The sequence below is a fragment of the Epinephelus moara genome, chromosome 21, assembly GCF_006386435.1.
Source record: "Epinephelus moara isolate mb chromosome 21, YSFRI_EMoa_1.0, whole genome shotgun sequence".
Lineage (NCBI taxonomy): Eukaryota > Metazoa > Chordata > Actinopteri > Perciformes > Serranidae > Epinephelus > Epinephelus moara.
The window spans coordinates 35304381-35329568 of NC_065526.1; the positions used below are offsets into that span (position 1 = coordinate 35304381).

At 38.3% G+C, this 25188-nt stretch overlaps 1 protein-coding gene across 1 annotated transcript; it reads right to left on the reverse strand.

Annotated features, from left to right (window-relative positions):
- Positions 1–2203: 2203 nt before the first annotated feature.
- LOC126382716 (kinesin-associated protein 3-like) lies at positions 2204–24124 on the reverse strand. The gene is made up of 20 exons (XM_050032758.1): positions 23370–24124; positions 21558–21689; positions 20701–20858; positions 20034–20095; positions 19597–19738; positions 17312–17411; positions 17082–17206; positions 16815–16913; positions 16351–16529; positions 14729–14891; positions 13951–14051; positions 13702–13810; positions 13342–13454; positions 12976–13141; positions 9670–9795; positions 9388–9486; positions 9139–9224; positions 8469–8625; positions 7068–7152; positions 2204–5654 (listed from the first exon to the last, which is right to left on the reverse strand). The coding sequence occupies exons 1-20, from the start codon at positions 23396–23398 to the stop codon at positions 5552–5554; spliced, it is 2334 nt and encodes a 777-aa protein (XP_049888715.1). The 5' UTR covers positions 23399–24124; the 3' UTR covers positions 2204–5551.
- Between the last annotated feature and the right edge of the window lie 1064 nt (positions 24125–25188).

Genomic DNA, 25188 nt, shown 5'->3' on the forward strand with positions numbered 1-25188 from the left:
TTTTAGAGAGGATCTGAGTTACAGGGCTGATACATTAATTATTTCACACTTTTAACACTGGTGGAGCATTTGGCCTTGGTGGTCTGCTCTCTGAGTCCTCCCAGTTGACATCTGGATTACATAAACCATTTTTAACTTTCTTTGGGTATTCTTCAAATTGACAGGGAAGTTGCCGTTTCAGATCACTTTTACGTATCTTCATTGTTACTGTTATTTACTATTTCCCTGTTATTCTGAGTAGCTCTTAATAGTATGAAAAGCTACTGATGATGCGATAAAGGAAAGGTAAGTAGACTATCTGGTGAGAACTGGAAGAAGTTTTGAACAGTAAAGGGACCTCTGCCCAATGGTACATAAAACTGAGCTCCGCCTGGACTAGCTGCCACATGAAAATGCTACATTATGGCATCAGTAATTAAACATACAACGTGTCATTTTCTACCACTAGCAGTCAAAGCAACAACAGAGGGACAGATGCTGTCATTGCAGGCAGTTTCTGAAGGATTCCTTTAGTGTTCATTGTTCAGGAGGATTTTACCAGGAGCCGAATTATCAGCAGAGGTCTCTGTCTCTCCAAATCACATGGACCTGGTGCTTTAAACCAGTAAAAACACTGAATACAGCAGTTTTGTGCTGCTGGCTCAGCTCCTGCTAATGTGTACTCTTTTTTCCTCCAGCTCAGGAGGGTTTTATTGATTAAGAATATTCCTTAAGATGCTGACTGGCTCAATTAACCAAAAAAAAAAAAAAAAGAAGAGACATGATAGATTTATCATAAGTGATATTTATTGCAGAAAACAGTATTTAACCTCTTTTAGATGGAAAAAGTGTGACGGGTGTGACTGAACCTAAATGCAGCAGTCAAGAGAGGCAGGCACACAGTTGGTAATGACTTTAATGAAGCTTGCAGCAGACACAGGGAAATGCAGAGGAATAATCCAGCAGGTAAAAATCCACACAGCACACACACCAAGACCAGTGTGGCAACACAGCAAGAGTCTCTGCTTAACAGGGAGTCACAGGTTGTAAGGACGAAACTCACACTGTTGCGACAAGGCAGGTAATCTCCAAGCACCCACAGGAACAGGCAGACAGAAACCAGGAGGGCAAAACTCGTGGTCAAGGACAGAAGGCTGAGGCAATTACCAGAATTCAGGCAAGGTTGGCAACAGGAAATCAGTCCGGGAAGTAGTGCTGGAGAGTCTTGCATACAAAGAGGTGAAGAACAATATGGCAGTGAGTGTCTGGAGCCTTTATACTGAGCCAGTCAGTGATTGAAAGCAGGTGAGTGGAGTTGGGCTGATGAGATAGCAGGCTGAGTTGAGCAGGTGAGCAGAGTTGCCTTGATGAGATGGGTGTGGCTGGCAGTGGTGGGGTAAATGGAAAAGTACTGCATGAGGTGAGCAGAGGAGCAGAACTGTGACCAAAATGATGCCACACATACAACTGAAAATAGAAATTAGACATGAAGTTATATTTTATTGAAAACTGAAATATTAAATGCATTGAAGAATAGAAAAGCAAACTAACTATGAACTTTTGTGAGGGCTCATTTTTTTCTTTGTTATTTAAATGATGCCCCTATGTAATATTTTTTTTGTTTTGTCTTTTTGTTTTCTTTACCAACTGTATAATTATCTTTGTTTAAGATAATTGTATGGATTGAACATAATAAAATGGGGGAAAAAAGTTACAGACTGTGCTCTTGATTCAAATTTAAAATTCCTCTGGGTTTGAACATTGTTTAAAATGTTTGGGAATATGTGGGAACGTAACTCAACAAAATACATGACATTGATCTAATCTTTTTTTGACATTTTAATGCGGAAAAAGTCACATATATTTTTGAAATTATGGCACTGACAGGGATCATTCTGCATAATTATTCATTTAATGTTATTTATAGAATTATATTTTGTTCATAATACTCCCGTATTTTGACTAAACATTTTGCATCTGCAAGCAGACACACAGCTATCAGGTAAAATTAGTAGTTTACAAGAGTACCAGAAAGGTGTTTTAAATAGTGATGTTATAGCGAAAATGCATGGGTTTGGGAAGTACTGAGCATACAAATAGCAAACCAAAGGAAATACATTTAAAGCAGCTGAGAGGCCTAAAAGGGGAAAAAAAAACCAATGTGTGTTACAATGTGTCCAGGATGTAACTGCGAACACAGTTGTATCATAAAACAGTCATAAGAAACGGGGGATTTATTTTTTTTATTAAAGAACCTGAGGATGAAAGACAGTGAGAGAGATGGAGTTTATCTACAGTACTTGCTTAAGTTTACAGTGTCTTGTTAAGTAGCAATAAAATCAATTATCAAAAAAACACAATAATATACACAGATTAACAATAACTTACAATGAAAAAGAAAACATGACATGCATCAAATTTTAACTCTATGTGCAAATATGCCTAGAAGTAACAGCCTGTTAAACAGTATGTGTGACCCTCCATTTCAGATGTAGTTTAGTCAACATACTTTAGTTTTGAAAAGGGTGTCTATACTGCTCTGATAACATTTATACATTCAGACACGCTCTGTTGCCTAGCAGTAAGTGCCATATTCAAGGGTACATTATTTGCTCCCTTAACCAAGCTAGCCTCAGTATTTAAATTGGTGAGAATCAAGAGAGTCACATTACCCGTTGCATTTTTAAATTGTACTTGTCAGTTAGTGTACCAATAAAACATGAAATTATGCCAATAATGTTGACTTAAGTTGACACATTCATCCCCATGGCCCCAAGTCTCCTGATCTCACTGCTGTTAAAACAGGGAGAAGCCAGAGGCATGATGAGCAATGACATTGCGCCTTATATGCTGGATGTAGAGTAAATGTATGGGATGACATTCTTAGCTCTGTCCCAACTACTTAAATGTCCAAATAAGTACTCAATATTGAATACTGTTAGTGTATATGATTCAACAAGTAGGATAATTACATGTGCATATCAAACACTGCACATGCCAAAACTTGCATACTATCTCGCTATTCAAACAGCCAGAGAGAACTAGACATGGGCCAATGAGGATTATGGATATCATTTTTCTTTTTAATCAGCAAGAATGGAAAGCTGGAGGATTCTCTCCTACTATTAAAGCCAGTTCATTTAAGGAAGGTGGATTCTCTTATCTCCTCCTATACAAACTAAGAATAACACTAAGCAGGTGTACTATCAGTGACCAGAATAACAGAAACCCTGGTACTTTGTCTGGCCCTGTTGCTAGCTGCTACATGTGCTGACAATGACTCAAAGGACCTGTGACTTCCTGCAGTTAACACTGACATGGTGAGTGGAAGCCCCGTTTTAACGAATGCTTCATTCAGGTGCACTCCAATGTAACACCCCAGTGCAAGGGCTGTATGGTGGCAGGTCAGTAACATAATTTTATTATGTAGTGACCAGTGACTGTTTATAAAGATGGATGACTTTGCAGCTCCCTAAAAGTGAAACCGAAACATCTGGATCGCCCCCTGGTGGCTGGCTTCAGTACAGGTCATACACCTGTATACACAGCTTAATTTTGTATGGTGGGAGGAAGTGGAGACGCGTCGTGCATCTTTATAAACAGTCTGGAGTAGTTACATACAGTATATACAGTTGGAAAGAGAGGGCCCATCGCTTCTGCAGTGACAGGGTTTCTACTTTTCTCATCACTGAAAAAAGATAATACTGTTATGGTTCTACATCAGAAACATACAGAACACACTGAGTGGTGGCCACAGAAATGACCAGAGAAATATGGTGGCACAACATTTAAAGCTTCAACGCAGACCCATTATTTCTTAAGACACTTTCACAATGGGTTTGCTTTTTGAATTTGACTGCCTCCCTTTGTCATAAACGTGCTGCTCAGATGGTTTTATCAATCTGTGGTGACGCTTTCCTCATCAAAGTGCAGCTTTTGACTGCTGTTGCCTGGAGACAAGGCTGGTGAGTATTTTGACATGCGGAAAATGGAAAATAATGGCTGAGTGATGTAACCACAACCACCTATGAGGGCTGCAGAAAAGCAAAAACAAGCAGCCCTTCATCACTGCCCTCCTTGCTCATTGGGCCTGAATGTTTCTCTCTGTTCAAACATCAGTGAGTCTTAGCTGTCTTTGTTTTTCTCACTAACAATGTAAAAATGTCATAATGACATCATGAAGACATCCACATACAAGACAAGTTTTCCAGTGTGAAAGCACCCCAAGTTTTACGGATCAATGACAACGCTGCACCAATTTCACAGTGACATGGACAAAAGAAAACTATGTGCATGTTAATAAAATCACTGTGTGTAGTGTTAGTGTTACTCATAATGTAGGTTAGCATGCTGACATAGTGACGAGTCAAACTGGTGGATTTCAAACTGTTCAACAATGGAATGTAAGAAAACATTTCACTAATCTTTTTTCAGTGGATTTGAAGAGGCAACAAATATTCATTATAATATAGGAAAACATGCAAAAACATATTAACATAAAGTATATTATTAGAAATGTGAAGTCTGTTCACAGTCTTTAAATTATTTGCTGACCCACTGGGAAGTCACTATCAGAGGGCTGTAGCCACTGGGTTAGGAAGACTAACTATTATCTGTTTAACCTAATGGTGAATAAATGAAATGGGTAATGAAAGGTGACTGCTTGGAACTGCAGTTTATTTGATAACTAGTTTAAAATCTACAGTGGTAGTGTGTCAGTCCTAACCAGTAATATGCATCTCTATGATCAATAGGTGCACTTACATGGACTCTAATATTCCACTAATAATCTGGATAATAGCCCAATCAGAATAAAAATGCCTCATGTGACCATCTCAAACAGAAGAGACTGGTCTGAACTAGCCTGATGGGAAGGAATTTGGGGTTATGGTTAGTTTGATGTTCTGTTCCAGATTTTTCTATTAATTACTTTAAGTTTGATGTTCAGGGCCATATGTATTGTTTTAGCCTATTACTTTGCCTTAGACATTCAGTTATCGGCTTTCAGAAACCCACTATGGGTCGACCTCTAACAACTACCAGTAGCAGTAGACTGCGTATGAGATGTTTAGGGAGCATGGGTAAATTGTGGCGTCTACTGATCTGTCCACATACGAGGTGTTTAGGGGACATCTGTAATTTGTAGCTACAGAAAATAACCTGTCTTACACTTCTGTTACTTGGTACTAAATTGTATGAACAGGCAGAATCACCTCTTCCACTTCTATACTTTTTGTTCTCCTGTTATATTACTGACAGATTAGACACTTCACAGCTGTCGACACCACTTTGCACAAGTCAAAAAAGCTATAATCTAATTTAATGCTCTGGGACATGTAAACACACGTCTTATCAGATTTATCAGAGTTGGAATCTCTAATCAGATTAATTGTAGTTGGATTAAAGAAATATTGTCCATGTAACCACAGTTATTGTCCCAGTAACTATACTAATGTGATGCCTTCAGTCATGAGGGATTAAAGCACTGAACGTTCTAACTGAAGATGTTAGAGGTGGAGGAGGAATGGATCTAAGATGACAGGGTATACTGTGTGTGTGTGTGTGTGTGTTTCTATGAGTACTGATAGAAGGGTTGTTCATCAGGTCTGAAGCCATAAGCTGTAGCTGGTCGTCCAGGTGAGGAGCTGGTCTGATCAAAGACTTCGTTGTCATCTCTGGAAAACAAAGCCACTCAAATGAATAGACTGTTACTTTCACTTTGCAGGAACCCAAAATAAGCACAAAGTGGCCCGCATGAGTCTGCTAGCAGTAGAGGAGGGACACAGATGTATATGAAAATAAATAAAAATAAGTCTGACGTTAAAACTAGCTAAATTCAAATGTGTGAACACCTTTCTTCAGTTGAGCTTACACCATCTTCAGGTGTCTGTATAATTGTGTTTGTACATTGTCTGCTGAGCTGTAACAATTAATTGATTAGCTGTCAATTATTACATTAATGACCATATGACTGGATACTTGATTAACTGGTTTGAGTAATTTTTAAGAAAAAGTCAAAATTCTCTGATCTGATTCTAGCTTCCTAAAGGTGAATATTTTCTGGTTTCTTTGGATTGTGGACAAAACATGGTATTTAAAGACGTCATCTTGGGCTTTGGGAACACTGATCGACATTTTCTACCATTTTCTGACATTTTATAAACAATTTATCAAATAAATTGACAAAATAATCAACAGGCTAATCCACAATGAATATGATCGTTTGTTGCAGGTAGGACTGGGCCATATGGCTTAAAAATAATATTGCAAAATTTTTAGGCTGTATCACGATTAACTATATAGATGTTGTTATTTTGAAATGTCCTCTAAACTACAGCAGACTAATAAACTACAAAATTATCAAATGAACTACAGGTACAATAAAGTTAAATAAAGTAGCTACTTTCATAATAAAGTTAGTATAAATTTTTTTTAAAAAAAGTATTGATTACATAAATCAAAGTGAAACCACAAGTGCTTTAATTTTGAAACACCCGTCTCGTATCGGGCTTAAAGTGTGTAGTCACAGTTTAGAGCCCTACACGTACAAAAACACACGCTTCATTTGCTAACACTATCATTAAACTCGTTAAGTTTAACTGTTCCCGTGGCACTATTAAACATGAGGATTTATCTACTGTGAGCTGGAGAAAAACGAACAGCTCTCCAGTCCATGTATGTGTGGGACGAATCATATTTGTGAGTCTATTATATGTGTGTCTGTGAGAGGGAGCGAAAGCTGAAACGCTAACACAATTCTCATGCTAGTGGTTTAAAAAAACAATGTGAAAACAGTAATTTCATACATCACGTGTGAAACAAGCTGCGATACATCAAGCATATCAAATATGTCGCCCTCCCCGAGCTGCAGCCCCAGTTGTCAAATTCTTTTAAAAGGCTTATATTAGCAGGTAATCATTGCCTGGTAGTATGTTCTTCAGAGCTCACAGATCTTCTCTGTCATTGAGATTACTGATCACATTCTCCTCTAATTGTCTGGGAGAAAATGGCAAAGCATATTCTACTGTTATTTATTTATTTATTATTTATAATAATTTAATAATTATTTTTGGAGTGTGTTAACTCACCCTGGATGGTGCAAGTCTCCATTTTGAGGCTGTAGGTCACTGAAGAAATCTGGGCTGACTGAACCATCTGCTGGAGTTATTCCATCTAAAGACACACACACACACACGAGGATAAAACACACACATACATACATTTAATACACACAAAACATAATTTATTCACAAGTGTTTAGTTATAGATAGTGCTTGCACTTTATAAAGCCGTGTTTATGATTCTGTGATGAATCAACACTGTACCTACAGTGTAGGCTCTGCGTAGGTGCCTGACATGCACCTCCTCAGAAATCTAACTACAGATCACAGTGACGCAGACCTCCTGTTTATTTTGGTAAGCTGAAAACCATTTTCAAGCTTATATTTACATTTATTTGACATATAAGAAACAGTGAACTGTGAAAACAATAAAATCCCCCAAAACAGCATTTTAAGTCTTGTGTGTGATTTATCTCCACTTCATACCAGTAGATGAAAACTCCACTAGCCGCTAGGTTAATTTATGTAATGCGACATGCAATAGGCGTATGCTAATAATGGTAGAATGTTGCATTTGTGGGGAAAACAAGACATGACAGTTGTTTTGTCTGTGAACCTCGTGTGTTATAATGGAGCCCAATTTTGTACTTTAGTTCATTATTGTGGATATTAAGCCATGTTTAATGTGTGTTTGGTTGAATCAATCAAACTTCACTGCTCTTTACAGAAACTCCACACAGTGGCATAGAAACCCTACTGCCAACAAGCGTTTGGAGGTGTAACTGCTCACAACGACGTAGGGCACTCGCACAGGCTACAGTGTGTGCTCTGTGTAGAGCTGACGCACTACTATAAATCAGCCTTTAGCCAAACTCATCATAATTAGTCTTTTATAAATGTTGCTATAGGAGCTGTAAATAGTGTAATAGTTTGTATTAGGAAAAAAGTCAATCCACACTGACACCAAAAGCTTCTGTGTTGGTGATTAAATTAATTAATAAATAAAACTGTTTTCTTTTTCCTATATGTAGTCTACTTGAAAGTGATTTTTGTCCAATGAATTCATGGTCGTTTTTGTGGTATTTCCGATACTGGTTAGCATGGTGAGGACAATTTAGTAGCTGCTATCTGCTAAAAAGACACTATAATGGTAGTAGTCACTTTGGAGGAAATGTACAGACACTCCTATAGAACATGACATATCTGTTATCAATTTTCAACTAATGATACTGTCATTGACATTGACATGACGTTATGATACATTATTTACTGAAACTGGCACAATGATCTGTAGGTATCTTAAAATCCTTGTGGTAAACTTGATAATTCAGCATACAAGATAAAATGACCAGCATGTCACTTTTTGCAGTGCAAATTATCATACATGCATGGGTGTGTGTGCACGTGCGTGCGTGTGTGTCTATGTACCTGCGCTATAGAACAGATCAGTCCTGTCGTTGTCGTTGTCGTATAGATATGGTTCAGACTCATCAGCTTGGCGACTCTCGACCATCTCCAACCACTGGTTGTTATGGAAACGGAACTTCTCTGACTGAATTTTCCTTCCCCACTCCTCATCGTACTCCTGGAAGATAAAAATGAAGAGAGATAAATAAGAGGAAAACCTACGGACAAAGACAGGGAGGTGCATTTCTCTACCCTTTTTTGAAACACCTTCTACTTAGAGGGTAAGGAGCTCCTGGACCTCATTGTTTTCTCAATTTTCCTACATTTTGACTGCTGTTCTTCGAATTCGCTGCTAACTGCTACAGCTACTTTTTAAATCTCCCGCAGTGCATCACAGTTTGTCAAAATGTCACACCCATGCTGCCCATGATACTGTCCTGCTGACTGTACCAATTATACAGCAGTCATTTCAGCACTGTTACTACCTCTGATGCCGCCTTAAAGGCAAGACAACTCTGTCACCCCATTCTGCAATAGTACCTTTTATTAAGAACTGCAAGGCAGCAAAATGGCTTAAAATTCCCACCTTGAGGAGGCAGTGTAAAGGGGGCTAGTGACTCTATCTGATGAGTTACTTTTGTTACTTAAAGTTGCTACCCTGTGTGTGCATCATCCTGTGTGTTTCACTTACAGCAATAATATCGAGGGTGTTGTCACACACTTTTTTGATCTCAGCATTCTTGTCATGCATCAGATCAATGAGGTAGGCTGGAGCCTCTGCAGAAAAGGTTAAAGAAAGAAATTCTTAAAGGGTGGTGATCTGAGATTTTCCAGTTTATGAGACCTGTTTCACCTCAACTTCAGGAGCTGTGGACCCAGCTAAAAGATTCTCATTAATCTTTAAATCTGCAGTAGGCAGAGTGCACTGTGGGAAGGATACGTGTGTCTTTGATGATGACATCTCGTGTAGCTTGGTGAAACACCATCTGATAGAAGACGTAGACAATCTGACACACAAACTCATCATCCTCCTGTTGGGCTGTATTCAACAAACAGAAGAACATATGGAGAACAAGTTATAAAACTGGTCTAGAAGTATCTCTTAGCAGGTTTGACATTCCATACTGCAATTACTACTACTAATGTGTAAACATCTATCACTCAGTTCATGAGTCTAAAACACAACATCTTGAGTAAAACCACAGGTAAGTGTGTGTGTTACCATTTAGTAGTTCGATAAGGGCAGGAATAATGCCAGATTTAGCCAACATGGCAGCGCAGGCATCATCCATGGAAACTGTTCCTATCATTATCACCACCTCCAGAATAAGGTCATCCTCTGCTGAGCCTGAAACAAACACAAAGATAAAAGGATGAAACTTTATTAAATGTTGGTGATCCAGGCTGTTGTGGTAGAAAATAAGATACACCAAAAAAAACTCCTGCTGAAAAATCAAGACGTCTTGGAGGCCATATACTAGAGACTAACTGACGTTGGATTTTTGAAGTTGAAACTGATAATTGAGTATGATCAAAACCCAATAATGACATGTCAGATGATATGTCTTAACACACACAAACACTGTAAAATTAATCTTAATAATATGAACATTTAGTTAAGAGTTGTGAGAATGATATGTGTGAGGCAGGACATTTTACATTTGAATGATAATTGACATTAACAGTGAATATATAACTTGAAGTTAAGTGAAGTTAACTTCAGTGAACATAAAGTTAGTTCTAAATAACTAGAAATAAAAACACAAATAAAACAATAAACTTTAAGAAAATTGCAAATGGTACACAAACATGGCAGACAATTTAAGATACATTTCTGCAGTTTACTGGGTTGAGCGTCACTGTCAGGTGAAAACCTTGTATCTATTTTTAGTCATTTTTATCTTTTTCATAAATCAAAGCTACTGGTCACACTTTATGTCTGAATGCGGATTTTATAAATACGTAACCAGTGAGAAGTATTAAAGAGCTTGTGACTCAATCTCATAACTCCACTAGATCCTCAAACTGTCAGTTAAACCTCATAGCTTCACCCCATCTCCACTGAATGAAGTGCTGTAATAAAGCACTTCTGGTGCTGTAAACAGCAGAGCTGAATGTAATTGGTGACAAGGTGATTTCGTCTGACTTCTAAATAAAAAACTGGTTGTTTGAATAAGTACAGTGTTTTCTTTACTCAAGTGTTTCTTGAGTCTACAACCCCCGGTGCTGGGGTTTGCACTGGCTGAATTCGAGTTGCTGCAGTCGCTTCTTATGTTTAGTCACCAGACCTTCTGCCTGCTCTCCTCTTGGCGAATAGTCTCCTAGAGGTGAAGAGTGAGGCAGAGGGATCACAGGTTGTGCTCGCTGGCTAGCTAATTCTTGTATCATTTGCGGTCTGATAAACAGTGAGAAAGAGACTTTGGCCAAATGTAATCAACAACAGAAAAAGTAAGTGCATACATAGCTACAATAAACTTTATGACCTGTAAATTGCACTAACCACCTCAGACTAGGGCTGGGCAATATGGCCTTTAAATAATAACACAGCATTTTTAGGCTGTTTTGCGATACACAATATATGTCATGATATTCTGAAATCTCTTCTAAACTACAGTAGACTACCAAAATCCTAAACTACTGAATAAAATAAATGAATTACAGTTACTATATATAAATAAATAAATAAATAAATAAATAAATATATATATATATATATATATATATATATATATGTATGTATGTATATAAATCAAAGCGGAACCACTGGTGCTTTTATTGTGAAGCATCCAGCTCGTCTAGTTTATCATTCACCACGGTATACGGACCTGCTCTTGTATAGCGTCTTCTTGTCTAGGCCGAGGCTACCATATACAGTCAGGTCCATAATTATTTGGACAATGATACAGTTGTCGTCATTTTGGCTCTGTACACCACCACAATGGGTTTTAAATGAACAGTGAATACCTGCTTAAAGTGCAGACTCTCAGCTTTCATTTAAGGCTTTTTTCAAAAATGTAGTTATGAACCGTGTAGGAATTACAACCATTTCTTCACACAGTCCCCCAACTTTAAGGGCTCATAAGTATTTGGACAAACTAACACAATAATCAATTAAACAGGACGAAAGCTGAAGTGTTTGGGGCTACATTATCTGCTCAGATTCAACTAAATGCTTCAAAACTCATTAGACGATGCTTCACAGTGCAGATGGACATTGACCTGAAGCATACTGCAAAAGCAACCAAAGACATTTTTAAGGCAAAGAAGTGGAATGTTCTGCAATGGCCAAGTCATATCATCTGACCTGAATCCAACTGAGCATGCGTTTCTCTTGCTGAAGCCAAAACTGAGGGCAAAACACCCAAAACACAAGCAGGAAGTACAGACGGCTGCAGTAAAGGGCTGGCAGAGCATCACCAGGGAAGAAACCCAGCATCTGATGATGCCTATGTGTCCAACACTTCAGGCAGTCATTGACTGTAAAGGATTTGCAACCAAGTATTAAAACTGACTGTTTAATTGATGATTATGTTAGTTTGTCCAAATACTTATGAGCCCTTAAAGTTGGGGGACTGTGTGAAGAAATGGTTGTAATTCCTACACGGTTCATACTACATTTTTGAAAAAAGCCTTAAATGAAAGCTGAGAGTCTGCACTTTAAGCAGGTATTCATTGTTTCATTTAAAACCCATTGTGGTGGTGTACAGAGCCAAAATGATGACAACTGTATCATTGTCCAAATAATTATGGACCTGACTGTAAGTTGCCACCTGCTACTCAGCTTATACAAACTCATGCACCCATACAACAGCCAAGGTGTTTAGTATCTTGCCCATGTATATTTCACCAATGTGAACTGTGGGGATTGAATTGCCAATATTCCAATTAGTGAACGACCCACTCTACCTCCTGAGCCACAGCCGCTCCCTGAAGCTTCCGTTCAACAGCAGTTGTTAGCAGTTAGCAGAAAATTAAACCATTACTACCACACAATTCAACATTAAGATTTGTGCTGGAAACAGCTCTCAAATATTAATAATATTTGCAAGTTGCATTGGTGCTCCATGGTCGCAAAATATGACAAAATGGTCACAGTCTGGAGCCCTGCAGACACAAAAACCCACACTTCGTCTGCTCACACTATTGTTAAACTCATTAAAAGTTAAACTGTTACAGCAGCACCATTAAATCCGAGGATTTACTCGCTATGAGAGGGAAACAAACTAACAGATCTCCAGTTCATATATTAATATTTGCAGGTCGTACTGGTGCTCCATGGTTGCAATATGCATGTTCAATCATTTTAAAAACACAGGGTTTTTTCATTTCCTGAAAAGCAGTTTTTGACATACAAGGCTTCTGCCCGACAGTGACAATATGCTATGTAAATGTGCAAAATCCCAGTGCAAACGTATCGTTTCTAAATGTGTGGCTTTATCAGATGGGCTCTAAAACTGGTTTATAATTCAAGGACTATTCTTAGGTATATGTCTATGCCTTATGTGTATTCCCTAAATTGTATCAGTACCTGGTTTAAGTCTGTCTTTGAGGTAAGGTACCAGGTTGTATTCCTTTAGCACCAACTCCCAGTCCAGGTCAGGGATAGTGAGGTTGGCAAGCGTCCCTAGACACTCCAGAACCCACTCCTCCTCTTCCTCTGCACGGATCTCTGCTGCCAGGTCCCCAACATAGTCCTGACAGAGACAGACAAAGGAGCTCATCATGACACTAGAATAAAAGACTGCTTCTCCTGCTTGCACTGCTACCACTAACAGTAATACTAACACCAATACTAATATTTATACCAACAATACTTGTGCAAAACCAGTTTTTTTTCATGGCTTTTTGGGGTCTTGGGAGTAGTACTATTTTTTTTCTTGCATTTGTAACTCACTATGAACACTGGTTTGGTTGGTCCATCGTGCTGTGAGATGTTTCTGATCATCTTCATCAGAAGGCAGTCTTTCATCTTCAGAGCTCTCTTCATAAGCATCTTTAACCCATTTCCTACATACAGGCATACACAAACAAACAAACAAACAGAGACTTTACAGTAAAACACAAGTACTATTTAACCAATAACCACAGATCAATCAAACCAGGCTATAAACACAGATAACTCCCTTGCTAAGTCAGGGACTGAGTCAACACCACCACTGACAGACAATGGAAGATCTACCTGTGGAAAAAGTGTCAGTAGTCTGGAGATAACAAGTCATTATCTGGTTATAAAAAGCAGATCAGAAAAATATACCTTCACACATGAGCTGTGCATTCCTCTTGTTAGCAGCCAGGTTGATGCAGATGGAGATAAGCTCAGCTTCTATCTCCTCCTCACTCTGCTCATACAGCATTTGCATTAGCTAGACACAGACACAAAGACAAAGACAGCTTTGTATAAATGAGGTCCAGGAGCTCCTCACCCTCTAAGTATAAATGTTGATGTTAACACTTTATATTCCTTTAGTTTGTTTAAAGAGATTTTCTGTGGATTTCAACGTACCTGAAGCATGCAGTCAGTGTAAACAAACATCCCCTTAAAACGGTCATCGATGCTGATGTGATACAAGATACGCATGACTACCTGACGATTGTTCTCATCGCCTGCATGACAACAAACATATCCAAACATCAGTCAAAATATTCTTGTACTCTTTAATTATTGACGGCCTGTTCATCGTCTTACAGGTTTTCAATATCTTATAGATATTTGATGCTAAACCAAAGTATCTAAATTTGGCAAATTTTGTTCTAACAAATTTTCATTTAGTGCCATTAAGGGAAAGTGATTACAATTAACCCTCGGGGGATTTGAATGTCTGTGCCAGATTTACTGGCAATCCATCTAACAATTCAAAATCCCAAATGTCAACTTCAGGGTGGCGCTAGAGGAAAGGTCAGAGGATCTCCAAAGTCAGCAGGATTCATCCTGTAAGCACCATAGACAAATGTACCACATTTCATAGTGATCCATCCAAAATATTTCCAAAAATGTTGACCTACTAGAAAAGTCAGGAGATCACTGAAATTAATAGGATTCATCCTCTGGGGAACATGAATTTCTGCACAAAATGTTCCACCCATCCATTTAAAAGGTGACCAAAATGGTGACTGACCTGCATTTCTATCTACAGAGCTGCTAGCATAGCTGAAAACTTAATATAATGTGCTCCGTAAAGGTAGTTATTCATCACATGGCTACTGTATTGAGAATAAAGCAGGATGTATTGTACATGCAATATGGACAGTATATATTGTTCTCTGTTAATGTGTGCAGTTACCCAACAAGGCAGTCAGTTTCGGTAACAGTCCAGCTTCTACCATCTTGGCTCTGAGTCCAGAGTCAAAGGAGAGGTTGAGCAGCAGACGCAAAGTCAGGTTTAACAGGTCTTCATGGTCACAGGGAATCAGACGAGCCAATCGTTCTACAGTATCCACCTCAGCCTGCAAATCACAAACACAAAAACAACAGATATTAATTGATGGGGATCTGAAAAAGAGCCTCTGTCATCACAGACTACATTCAGGTTCTATATCACAACCACGATTCCTGGGAAGACATTCAGAATATATCTTAATCTTCACAAATCCTGAATTTAACATTAAACACAGTTAAATGGAAAAAGAAAAAGCCTTTAAACACAAGGACAGAGCTTCCCTAAAATTCAATGGCTGCATTGTAATAAATTACACTATTTATGCCAGTCTCAGATGCAAATATAAACTTGATGCAGAAGCAACAGACAAGCATTTCAAAAAGTAAAGATCCTCAGTGGCTGTGACCCAAGACCCATCCTCTCCACAATAACTGTCCCTTTCTATGCCAGGAGGATGTACAGTAACAGATAAGTTGCTGCAAACCAGGCAAAGTGCCAGGACCCAATGACGCCCCAGCAAGGGTGCTGAAAGTCTGCACCATGGCGCCCTCTTCTGTTCTCCGCTCACTCTTCTACCAATCTTGTAAACAAACTGGTGAAGGTCCAGCTGTAAATTGACAGCTACAGTTTTTTTTTTTTAAACATGGGAAGAGCTGTTTAACATAGGCAATCGACTCATTTTCCATTGCTAAGAGACCAGAGCTGAGTAGACTGCTCTACAGTTGAAATATTGCCCTTCTTTTTTTTCTTTTTTGTTTTGTTTTTCTGGTTCGATGTCACAGATGGACCTGAAAACTGATAAGTAAACAGTAAAAAGCAGCATGGAGATCAGTGAAAATATTACGGTGGTTACTTCTTTTTTATATGTCTTACTTATTGAGTCTCTCTTCCAGACTCGGTGCTGACTAGATTTTGAACAATGTTCAAAGACAGTATTTTGTGGTGGAGCGTTGTAATGTGCTGGAAAAGGAGCTAAAAGTAGTTTTTTAGTTTCATTACTGCTGATTCGAGCTGACTGACAATGGGCCAATAAATATCTGTGACCACTGCTCCGCTCCCTCAAAACCTGACATCTGTAGCATTGTGTTCTGTCATCAAACTGCACATTTTAGAGTTGCCATTTATTGTGACCTTCCCAAGGCACACCTGTGTAGTAATGATGCTCTTCAATCAGCATCTTGATACACCACATCTGTCAAGTGGATGGATTATTTTAGATGGTAGCAAAGAAAAGTGTGGTGCATTTCATTTTTTGTAACTGATTCTCAAAACTGATCTATTTGTTTTATTGAATCTGTTATTAAAGGCAGAAGAAGAGGACATGCACTCCCCTACTTGGCTTATGGTTTGACAAGTCAGTCACCTCGTTTGTAGACTCATGGCTTGCCATGACACTTTGTCAATGACTCAACATTGCTTGGTGTTAAGTAAATAAATAAAATTATATAGTAAGTTATTCCTCTGTCCCTCCTTGCACCATTATCTACACTGACAGGATAATTCTGAAGTTAATCTCTTCCACTCACCATGTCATTCTTGTTCTCCAGGAAGATGGACAATTTTTTGAGGAATGAAACCACCAGGACCAGCAGCTCCTCATCGTTCCTTTCAAGGACTTTAACGAGAAGACCAACAATGTTTTTATTCCTCATCTTCAGCTCTGTCCTGGTGTCCTCAGCAAGGTTCAATAGAAGGTAAAGAGACACTGGGTGACGGCGAATGAGACAGAAAGAGAGGAAAAAATCAGAAACAGAAGGCGAGAGAGAGATTTATAGGCAACTTGTTATTTCTGGTACCATCAATCAAATCATTGTTGGGTTAAAATTAGAAAGAAGAAAACCAATGGATCTAACAATTTTACATAAATGTTGCATTTGCATCACAGCAAAGACTAATACAAGCTTGTGTTTTTGCTAATGTTTGACCAAAAACAAAATAAATAAATAAAGAAAAAAAAAAAACCAAGTGTAGTGTTGAAAGGTTGGCCCACCTCTGAGCAGCTGTTCCTGCTTAGCCAGAAGGCCATGGTATTTTCTCACAGCTTTGTCCTGGTCTCTTCTTAGAGAGCCATTCTCTGGCGCTGACTCACGTACACAGATGAGTGTTAAGAAACATATACTGTACACACACACACACACACACACACACACACACACACCCGCACAAAATAAGTACGGTAAACTATACGAGAGCAGAGTAGACGGCTTATTACCTGCAGCTCAATGGAATAAGCAGATGACAACAGATAAAAGGATATAAGCCTTGGTTTTCTTGCGGAGCTCCTCACGCCATACATCGTATCTCTTCAGCTCATGTTCCACCACGCTCATACACAATGCACCTATTTTATAATGACTTACCACTCTGTGAAACTGGGAGAAACTGAAGGAGAGGAGGCACATAATGTAAAAGGATGAAGTAGAATAGTTAGACCTTTCTAAAGGAATTGTGTGTGTGTGTGTGTGTGTGTGTGTGTGTGTGTGTTACCTGGAGAAGCAGAAGAAGATGTAAATGATGATGGTAGCAAGCTCTACACTCTGTTTCCAGTCCTCCCTCAACACTCTGGCGAGAGCACCTAGGGCTGCCTCTACACACACAGATGCAGTTCATGTGATGTAACATGACTCGTACAGGTACAAGTACAGCTGATTTTGTGTTAAACAAGGCCACAAGTCTGACTGAGATGGGGATTGTTGCTGGCATAATTTGGTTGTCTGAAAATTCTAACTGTTCAGCTACAGTTGGTGCTCACGTTACCAGAATCTTTTACATCAAGATTTTTGTTGATATTTTTATTTGCGGTAATATTTATGTGTATTACAGCCAACTCCTTAATAAACCCACCAAAATACAATAGAAACTATAAATGATTGTTGATTTATTATTGTAACGATACCTGGAAAATGTCTTGCATCATTACTTTCTTCTTTAATAAAACCTAAAATCAAATCTATTGAGAGTCTCTTTATTTCCATCACTAGATAAAAGTGGTTTTCACTTTCACTTTATCTGAATGCTGCACTAGATGAACGGTCAGTCTCTGCCACTATGTTTGGATTATGAACACCTTAATTACAAATAATATGACTAAACACGTTAACTGGTTATAACATAGTAATTGAATTGACTACCAAAGATACTTTGAAAAATCCAGCTTGGTGTGAAAATCACATGTTAAATTAACAGCATGTTTACATGATTCAGTAATATTGAAAATATCAGAATATCACAAGTATCTTAAACCAAGGTTCCCATAAACTGGAATAAATGTGTCAAATTAACTCACTAAAAAACAAACAAATAAATACAACAGACTGGAGTAAGAAGTCCAGGCCACAGTAGAAGACTACTAATTCATTTTTAAATTACTTCAGGATAATCTGTAAAATTGTACACGAGTAAATGTCAGCTAGACACATGACTGAATGAACCACATTATATGCATTTCTTATGGCTTTTTATATCTATTGCTGTGATCACCTCAAGTCTGATCAGAAACACTGCTGCATAGAGACTGATTTTATGTCTCTAACAGAGACAAAGAAGAAAACTGGGTGGTCAGTCACCATGGCTGACAAGAGTGCCTTCACCGACAAAAAAATACAGACAAGAAGACATCACAAACATATGTTTTAATTGGCCTAATGAGGGCAAAATATACCACATCTGTAGCGACTGAAGGGATAACTCCAGTCTGTTAAAGTGGAGTTGGATAACCTACAGTAGATAGCAGTAAGCACACCCCCAGTTTGGAGAAACAGGCAGCAGTACCAACATGGAAGCTAAGCAATGTACTTATGTTCAATGTACACATTTTAGCCTCCTAAACAATATCAATATCAGTTTAAGTGTACAATATATATTGAGAATATTTTTTACTGCTTTACCTTATTGCAAACAGCCCTTTCTGATGGGGAAGCCATTAACTACGTCAGTTCCCCAATCTGTGCTTTCGTCAAAGCCACCAGACTCTGTTGACAAAAACAGTAATTTAAACTCTCTGAACACAGGAACTGCTGGTCTACCACTGCCTCATCATTTAATTAGTTGGTGTTACTGTGTGACTATGGTAAATACTAAATAACACTTTTAAAAACCAAACTCACACAAGAATGGAAATAAACTAACTGATCGAGGCAGCGGTAGACCAGCAGCTCTGTATCCAGCAATGTTAACTTACTGTTTTTCTAAGTGGAGTCTGGCTTTGAACAAAGTGATAGTATGGCTTCAGTTCCCTGTCTGAAATCACTGTCTGATAGAAAAGTAAGAGTGGTGAAAATATTCTCCATATAGTATACAATAAAACTGATATTGTTTTTTTTTAACTGGGACTTTTTTTAGGTGGCTAAAATCCATTTTGCTGCTGCCCCTGTCCACAGCAGTACACTGATTAGCTTCCGTTGTGGTACTCCAGCCTGCATCTCCAAACTGAAGCCATGCCATCTACTGTAGGTAATACTCTGACTATGGATAAGCAGTGGTGTAGTGGTAATTGATGAGGTGGGTGTACTACTAGGTAGATAGGTAGGTTACTGATGAGGAAGTGGGCATACTCTGCTATATATTACAATGGCTTTTTAGCTGATAGGTGGGTATACTGTAACTGGATAGAAAAAGAAGTGGGTATACCCAATATACCTGACTATACCCTCCACTGCACCACTGTGGAAAGATCCAAACTATCCCTTTGAGTAAAATATTTATGAATGTAAATGTAGGTAGGAGCTTCTTTGATAAAAACATCAACATTAGCAGTCTGAATGAAAATATACCGTTGTGTAGCAGCTCCTCCAGGTTATCAGGGTTGCGGGCTAGCTGCAGAATGAGAGCAGAGCCTCGGATCTTCTCTGGGATCCCTTCATAGAGCAGTTCAATATACTCATCCACTCTGGTTATACTGGCCTCCTCGTTTAACTGCACAGACAAACATGCAACACAGACACATAATGTTATTGACTATTAACAAGGCATCTAACTATACTAGTGAACAGTAAACATGACATTTGAGGCTTGGGGGGCTTTAGTCTTTTACCATCCATATTGTAAATTATATTCAATGAATACATGCATGGGAAGTCATAAATTATTGCATGATACAGAGGCCTTAAATTTGGTGTTGGTGCAAATCAGGTTAGAGAGCTAAAAAACAATCATAAAAGCAAGATGCAGAAACAAACAGGCGGAGTCTGCCAGTGTTTTAAGTTGTTACCTCCATGCCTTCAAACGGTGTCAGCTCTCTAAGTTTCACGGTTCTTTTCTCTTTCTTCTCCACTGGTGACACAAAAACACAAACAACCAAAATTACTGTGTTTCCTTCAAAACTTGAAACATATATTCATTCTTTGTAAGGTTTATGATTTCATTAGATACTGAACATCTATGCATGGATCTTTTCATCATGTATTCAATAACAACAGGATCTATGGCTAATTTGGGGAACTGTTAATCATTGCTTCATCACTCCTCATATCTGCTATCTGTCTGTGTTTTTACATATTTAATGTTCTTGAAATGTTTGCAGCCTGCTGAATTTCTAGGATTTCTCAAACTTTGCTTTACATTAAAATGTCAGTGTTAAGTAATGTTTACAGTGTTTACAACCTTCCATACTGTCATGTGTTTTGTAGGCCATAGACAGAACAGCATTCAATGAGGCATCAGCTGATAGGAACTCCAGTGAGAAATAATACAATTCAATCAACTGAAGCTGGTTCATTGATCCTACAAGTAAAGCTTTACATGTATAAGTATGGTGCCAGACTAGATGAGAGGAATAAACTGAAGTTGGTCATTGTGTTTATGATCAAATTTTGATGTGAAAATTAGGATATGTTTACACTCTACAGCAAGGGTGCAAAAATGGTGATGTGACTGACTTTTGCCCTCCACGGGGGATGATTTCCTATTCTGCAAGTAGTAGAGGAGCTGCTCCACCTGGGGCAAACGGGAAGAAGGAATGAGTTTACACTCCTCCATCACTTTCTTGGCCAAAGCTCCCACGTCTGTACTGGGAGAAAGACTTTTCACTCGGATGCTGGAGGGAGAAAGAGAGGACAAAGAGAAGGGTGACAGATGAAGGCTGACTGACTTCATCCATTTTCACAGCTTTTAGCAGGTTTTTAAGATTGCAGCCTTGAGTAAGTGGAATTATACACTTACGTACCTGAAACAGAATTTAAGACCACTGCAAAACCTACAATGAAGCTGAAACACTAGCATGTTACTAATTAAAAAGATCTGATTACAGTTTTTTTTTTTTTATTCCAAATTGGACTTTTACTTATGTTCAGTATTCATCTAAGAATGGTCATGCAGTGTAAAGAAGCTTATCATTACCCAGTGAAAAATAAGACCTCTCCCTACAGCATTTCAGACTTTTCTCAGAGACCTTAAGAACCAGCTGATGTGATATTATTGCCTACCAATCAAATGACTAATAATATGGCCAGCTGCTCATATCCAGTCTAGATACACACACCAGCCTGAATAAAACTAAATCAATTCCAGTGAGGATAAAATTAAAAGAGGTAGACAATAATGGAAATCTAAAATGGATGGCCTGAAAATAAAGATAATACAAACAGAAAATCAAATATAACCATGTAAAAAAATCAATGACAAACCTGTATCTTTACATTTTAATTCAAATAAAGAATGAAGAAGGGATAAAACAATGGCGTGAGAGGTCATAGAAAGAAATAAGTTATGTGTATAAAATCAAGAGTGCACTCACATTTTTTGTCCTTCCTTTCGTTCACCCAGCATATGGCCTCCACCCTCTCCCAGTATAGATGCTTCCACCTCATAGTGGACCACAAGGGCCTTCTCTGTGGGATGGACATCTAAACTGCCCGCAGTCACTTTGCTTTGGGTGACAATGAACAGACAGTTAACAATAACTCAAACATCTTTGTTCTTGTAAACTCCAGTGACCTTATTTTAAATACATATTAAATAATCCTTGCATTGAGCTTAAATTTCAAATCAATGAATTCTACAATAAATACGAAGAGTGATGTCAATATCTCTTTCAAGAAAAGAAACATTGTCAAGCCTGGGCGTCCAAGGCTAGCCCCAGATCTAAATAGGCTGTATATATATATGTATATATCTATATATATATATATATATATATATATATATATATATGTATATATATATATTATTATTATTTATTTATTTATTTAATTATTTTTTTTTTTTTAAATTGGAGAAGACCTGATAATATTTTTTTAAAAGCCCCAGACCTAATAAAGTGTCACAATTCAACACATCACAATTCATGACCAAGCTGGAAAATAAAATTTAAAAAATTAGATTTTAAGGGTAAATAAGATGCCAGAGTGCATAAAAAGCAATACACTAGAGCTTGTTCATTATTAAATATTATTATATTATTAAATATTATAATATATTATGATTTTAGCTATCAAATTTTTCACCATTTCCCATTCCAAATGTACCAAAGCAGAGGTGTTTATGTCATACCTCTTTCACAGAATTTTGATAACTAGGGGGGGGTCGCATTAGAGAAATAAAGATAACAGTAAAAGGGTTTGGTTCTTACTCTTACCTCAGTAACAGTTAAAACTATTTGAACTGTCGTTAACGTTTAACCATGCACTGAAACAATAACGTTAAAGGAGGACACGCCCAGACAGCGACATACAGAGCTGTACTGGCTGGTCTATGAGCCACCGGTATGTTTCCATAAAGGGCTGGATAATTATAATACTAACTCAACTCAGTGTGAACTACCACACAGTAAACATATATAAGACCGCTAATTTGCTAGATAGTTTATAGGTCACCATTTCACAGTAGCTTGCTAGCAATATTAGCTGTAACCCTGTTATCCCAGCCCCCTTCGTTGAAGCAATGTAATGCCATACCAGGTTTAACAATCTGTCACTTGAATGGCGTTGTGTTTACTGGCGAAAATATATATCGGTTGGAAAATGAAAAACCTTCTCAGTGTTTTTTGTTATCCTGTGGTGAGTTCGGCACAAAAACAGTTTGGTTTCAGGTAGTGATTCACACAGATGAGCTCTCTAAATGACTGCTATGGGTTAGAGCTAGCTTCCACGCAGGAGAGGTTTTTGATTGTGAAAGCGAGAGTATCGGTTATAAAATGCAATATTTTTTTATGGAGTAGGTCTTTTTCTTTAGTTAACATTCACGCCGAATTGATTGGTAGGACATAGTGGTATACAAAAGCGCTTTAGACATCTTACACTTGGTACTCACTTTGCTCAGAGAGCAAGAAAACATGAAATTCCCCCAAATTTAAGCAGTAACGTTGACTAGCGTGAGCTGCAACTGAACTGCACGCATCGAGGCTAATTAACGTTAAATGATGGAATTTCAATAACTTCGGTGCTTGGTTAAGCGTTAATAGTCACATCTGATACAGAAGACTGTCACATTTTAATTACATCATAATGCAAGAGGTATTGTAGGAAGGTTAGCTAGCTAATACTGATGTTTCTTTTCTCAAAAAAATACTAAGTTAACATTACAACCATGTTAACTTGTTCCGCCTCACCGTTTGAGGTAGCGCGCGTCATCCTGCATCTTCTTCAAATTTAATGTTTCAGATTTTGAGTTAACTTAATAGCTCGATGTCATTTAATAGATCCCCCAAATCACGACCATAGAATTCCGTGTGCTACTCGCTAGCACCACTGTCAAAACAGCAAGTGGACTACAAACATGGGGTTCGTCTTCCCTACACTTATGGACTTCCCCCCCATGATTAGACTCTCAGGAAGCATTTATTTTCGTGCTGCGTACAAACACTGCCTTGATCAATAAATTGAAAATCGGAAAGTAACCAAAATCTGAACCGTGGTTTTACCACGACGCTTGATATTCTACTACTCAACACCATTCCAACTGTATAGCAGGTTGAGACTGCAGCTGCCTGTGAGACAAAACTCTGGGATTTTATTATTGCCCAGCAGCCAGTTAATGTATCTAACAGAATCTAACTGGGACCAACTGGTTACTAATTTTCCCTTTGTGCATCGCTTTTCTTAATGATCGTCCAAATCTCATGAATACATATAATACAAATAATACAGATACATATTTTGGACCTTCACCTCGTCAAGTCATCACACTTGAACCATCAGTAACGGACCTGGTTTTATTTCCTCAAGACAGAATTTGGGGGGCTTTTATTATTCAGATTAACTTTCATCATGGATTTGCCAAACAGAGGATTTGTATTAGAAATTGGCTTTGGATATAAACACTGCTATTGTCCCAAACTGTAAGTGAAATCAATGTTTTCGTTTTACTTAATTAAAATAATGGCACACATAATGACCAAGTTGGCTTCATCCATTCTTAGATTTTAGTCATGTGTATGGGCTTAAAATAACCACTCTTAATGATTTGACCATGTATTGCTAAGTGTCATTTACACACAATGAATGGTTACCTACCTTTGAGATAGTTATATGGCAGGCAGATCTGGTCAGATGGACCTATATTACATTCACACAACAGTGTATATTTACCAAATAAAAATAGATTTAGGGTTTAGTTACCTTGATTGGCTCATTGACTTAAATGAATACTTCACCCGCAAAATAACCAGTTGTATGTCAGTAAGTCACACTGTGTAACCTTGAATTCATGTATGATCCTAAGATCAATCAATCGTGTCACATGAAATCATAAAATATGATTTCCATCAATTTGTATATGGTTCCATCAATTGTATATTCAAAACAGTGTAATAATAATTAATATATGGCTATGGTGGGTAGGTTTAGGATTAGGATTAGGCAGGGTCTTGGTTGAGGATCCTTGTGGCGTTAGGGTAGCAGCTCTTGAGCCTTCGAGCTCTTCCTCAAGGCTGGACTGGTGTAACTCCTCCCTATCTCAACGGGGGGAATAGGCACTTAACCAGGTGGTTGGGATCTTTAGTGATTCTCCTGGCCTTATTTCTGCAGTGCCTGCTGTTAATATCCTTGAGGCTGGGTAGAGCAGCACCTATTGTGTATTTAGCTGAACGAACCACTCTTTGCAGGGCCTTGTGGTCCTGTTCAGTGCTGTTTCCGTACCAGGCAGTTAAGTTTGTCGGGACGCTCTTGATGCTGCAGGAGGAGAACTTCCTCAGAATTTGAGATGCCTGAGTATTTGCAGGTGTCTTAGGTAAAACAAACTCTGCTTTGCCTTTGTCACCACTGAGTCAGTATGCAGCACCCAAATCAGGGTCTAGGTGGTGTGGACCCCAAGGTATTTAAGATATCCACCCTCTCCACTGAGGACCCATTGATGTTAAGGGGAGCGTAGTTCCTTTGCTGCTTCTTCCCAGTCTACTATCATCTCAATTTAACTGACATTCAGGTGTA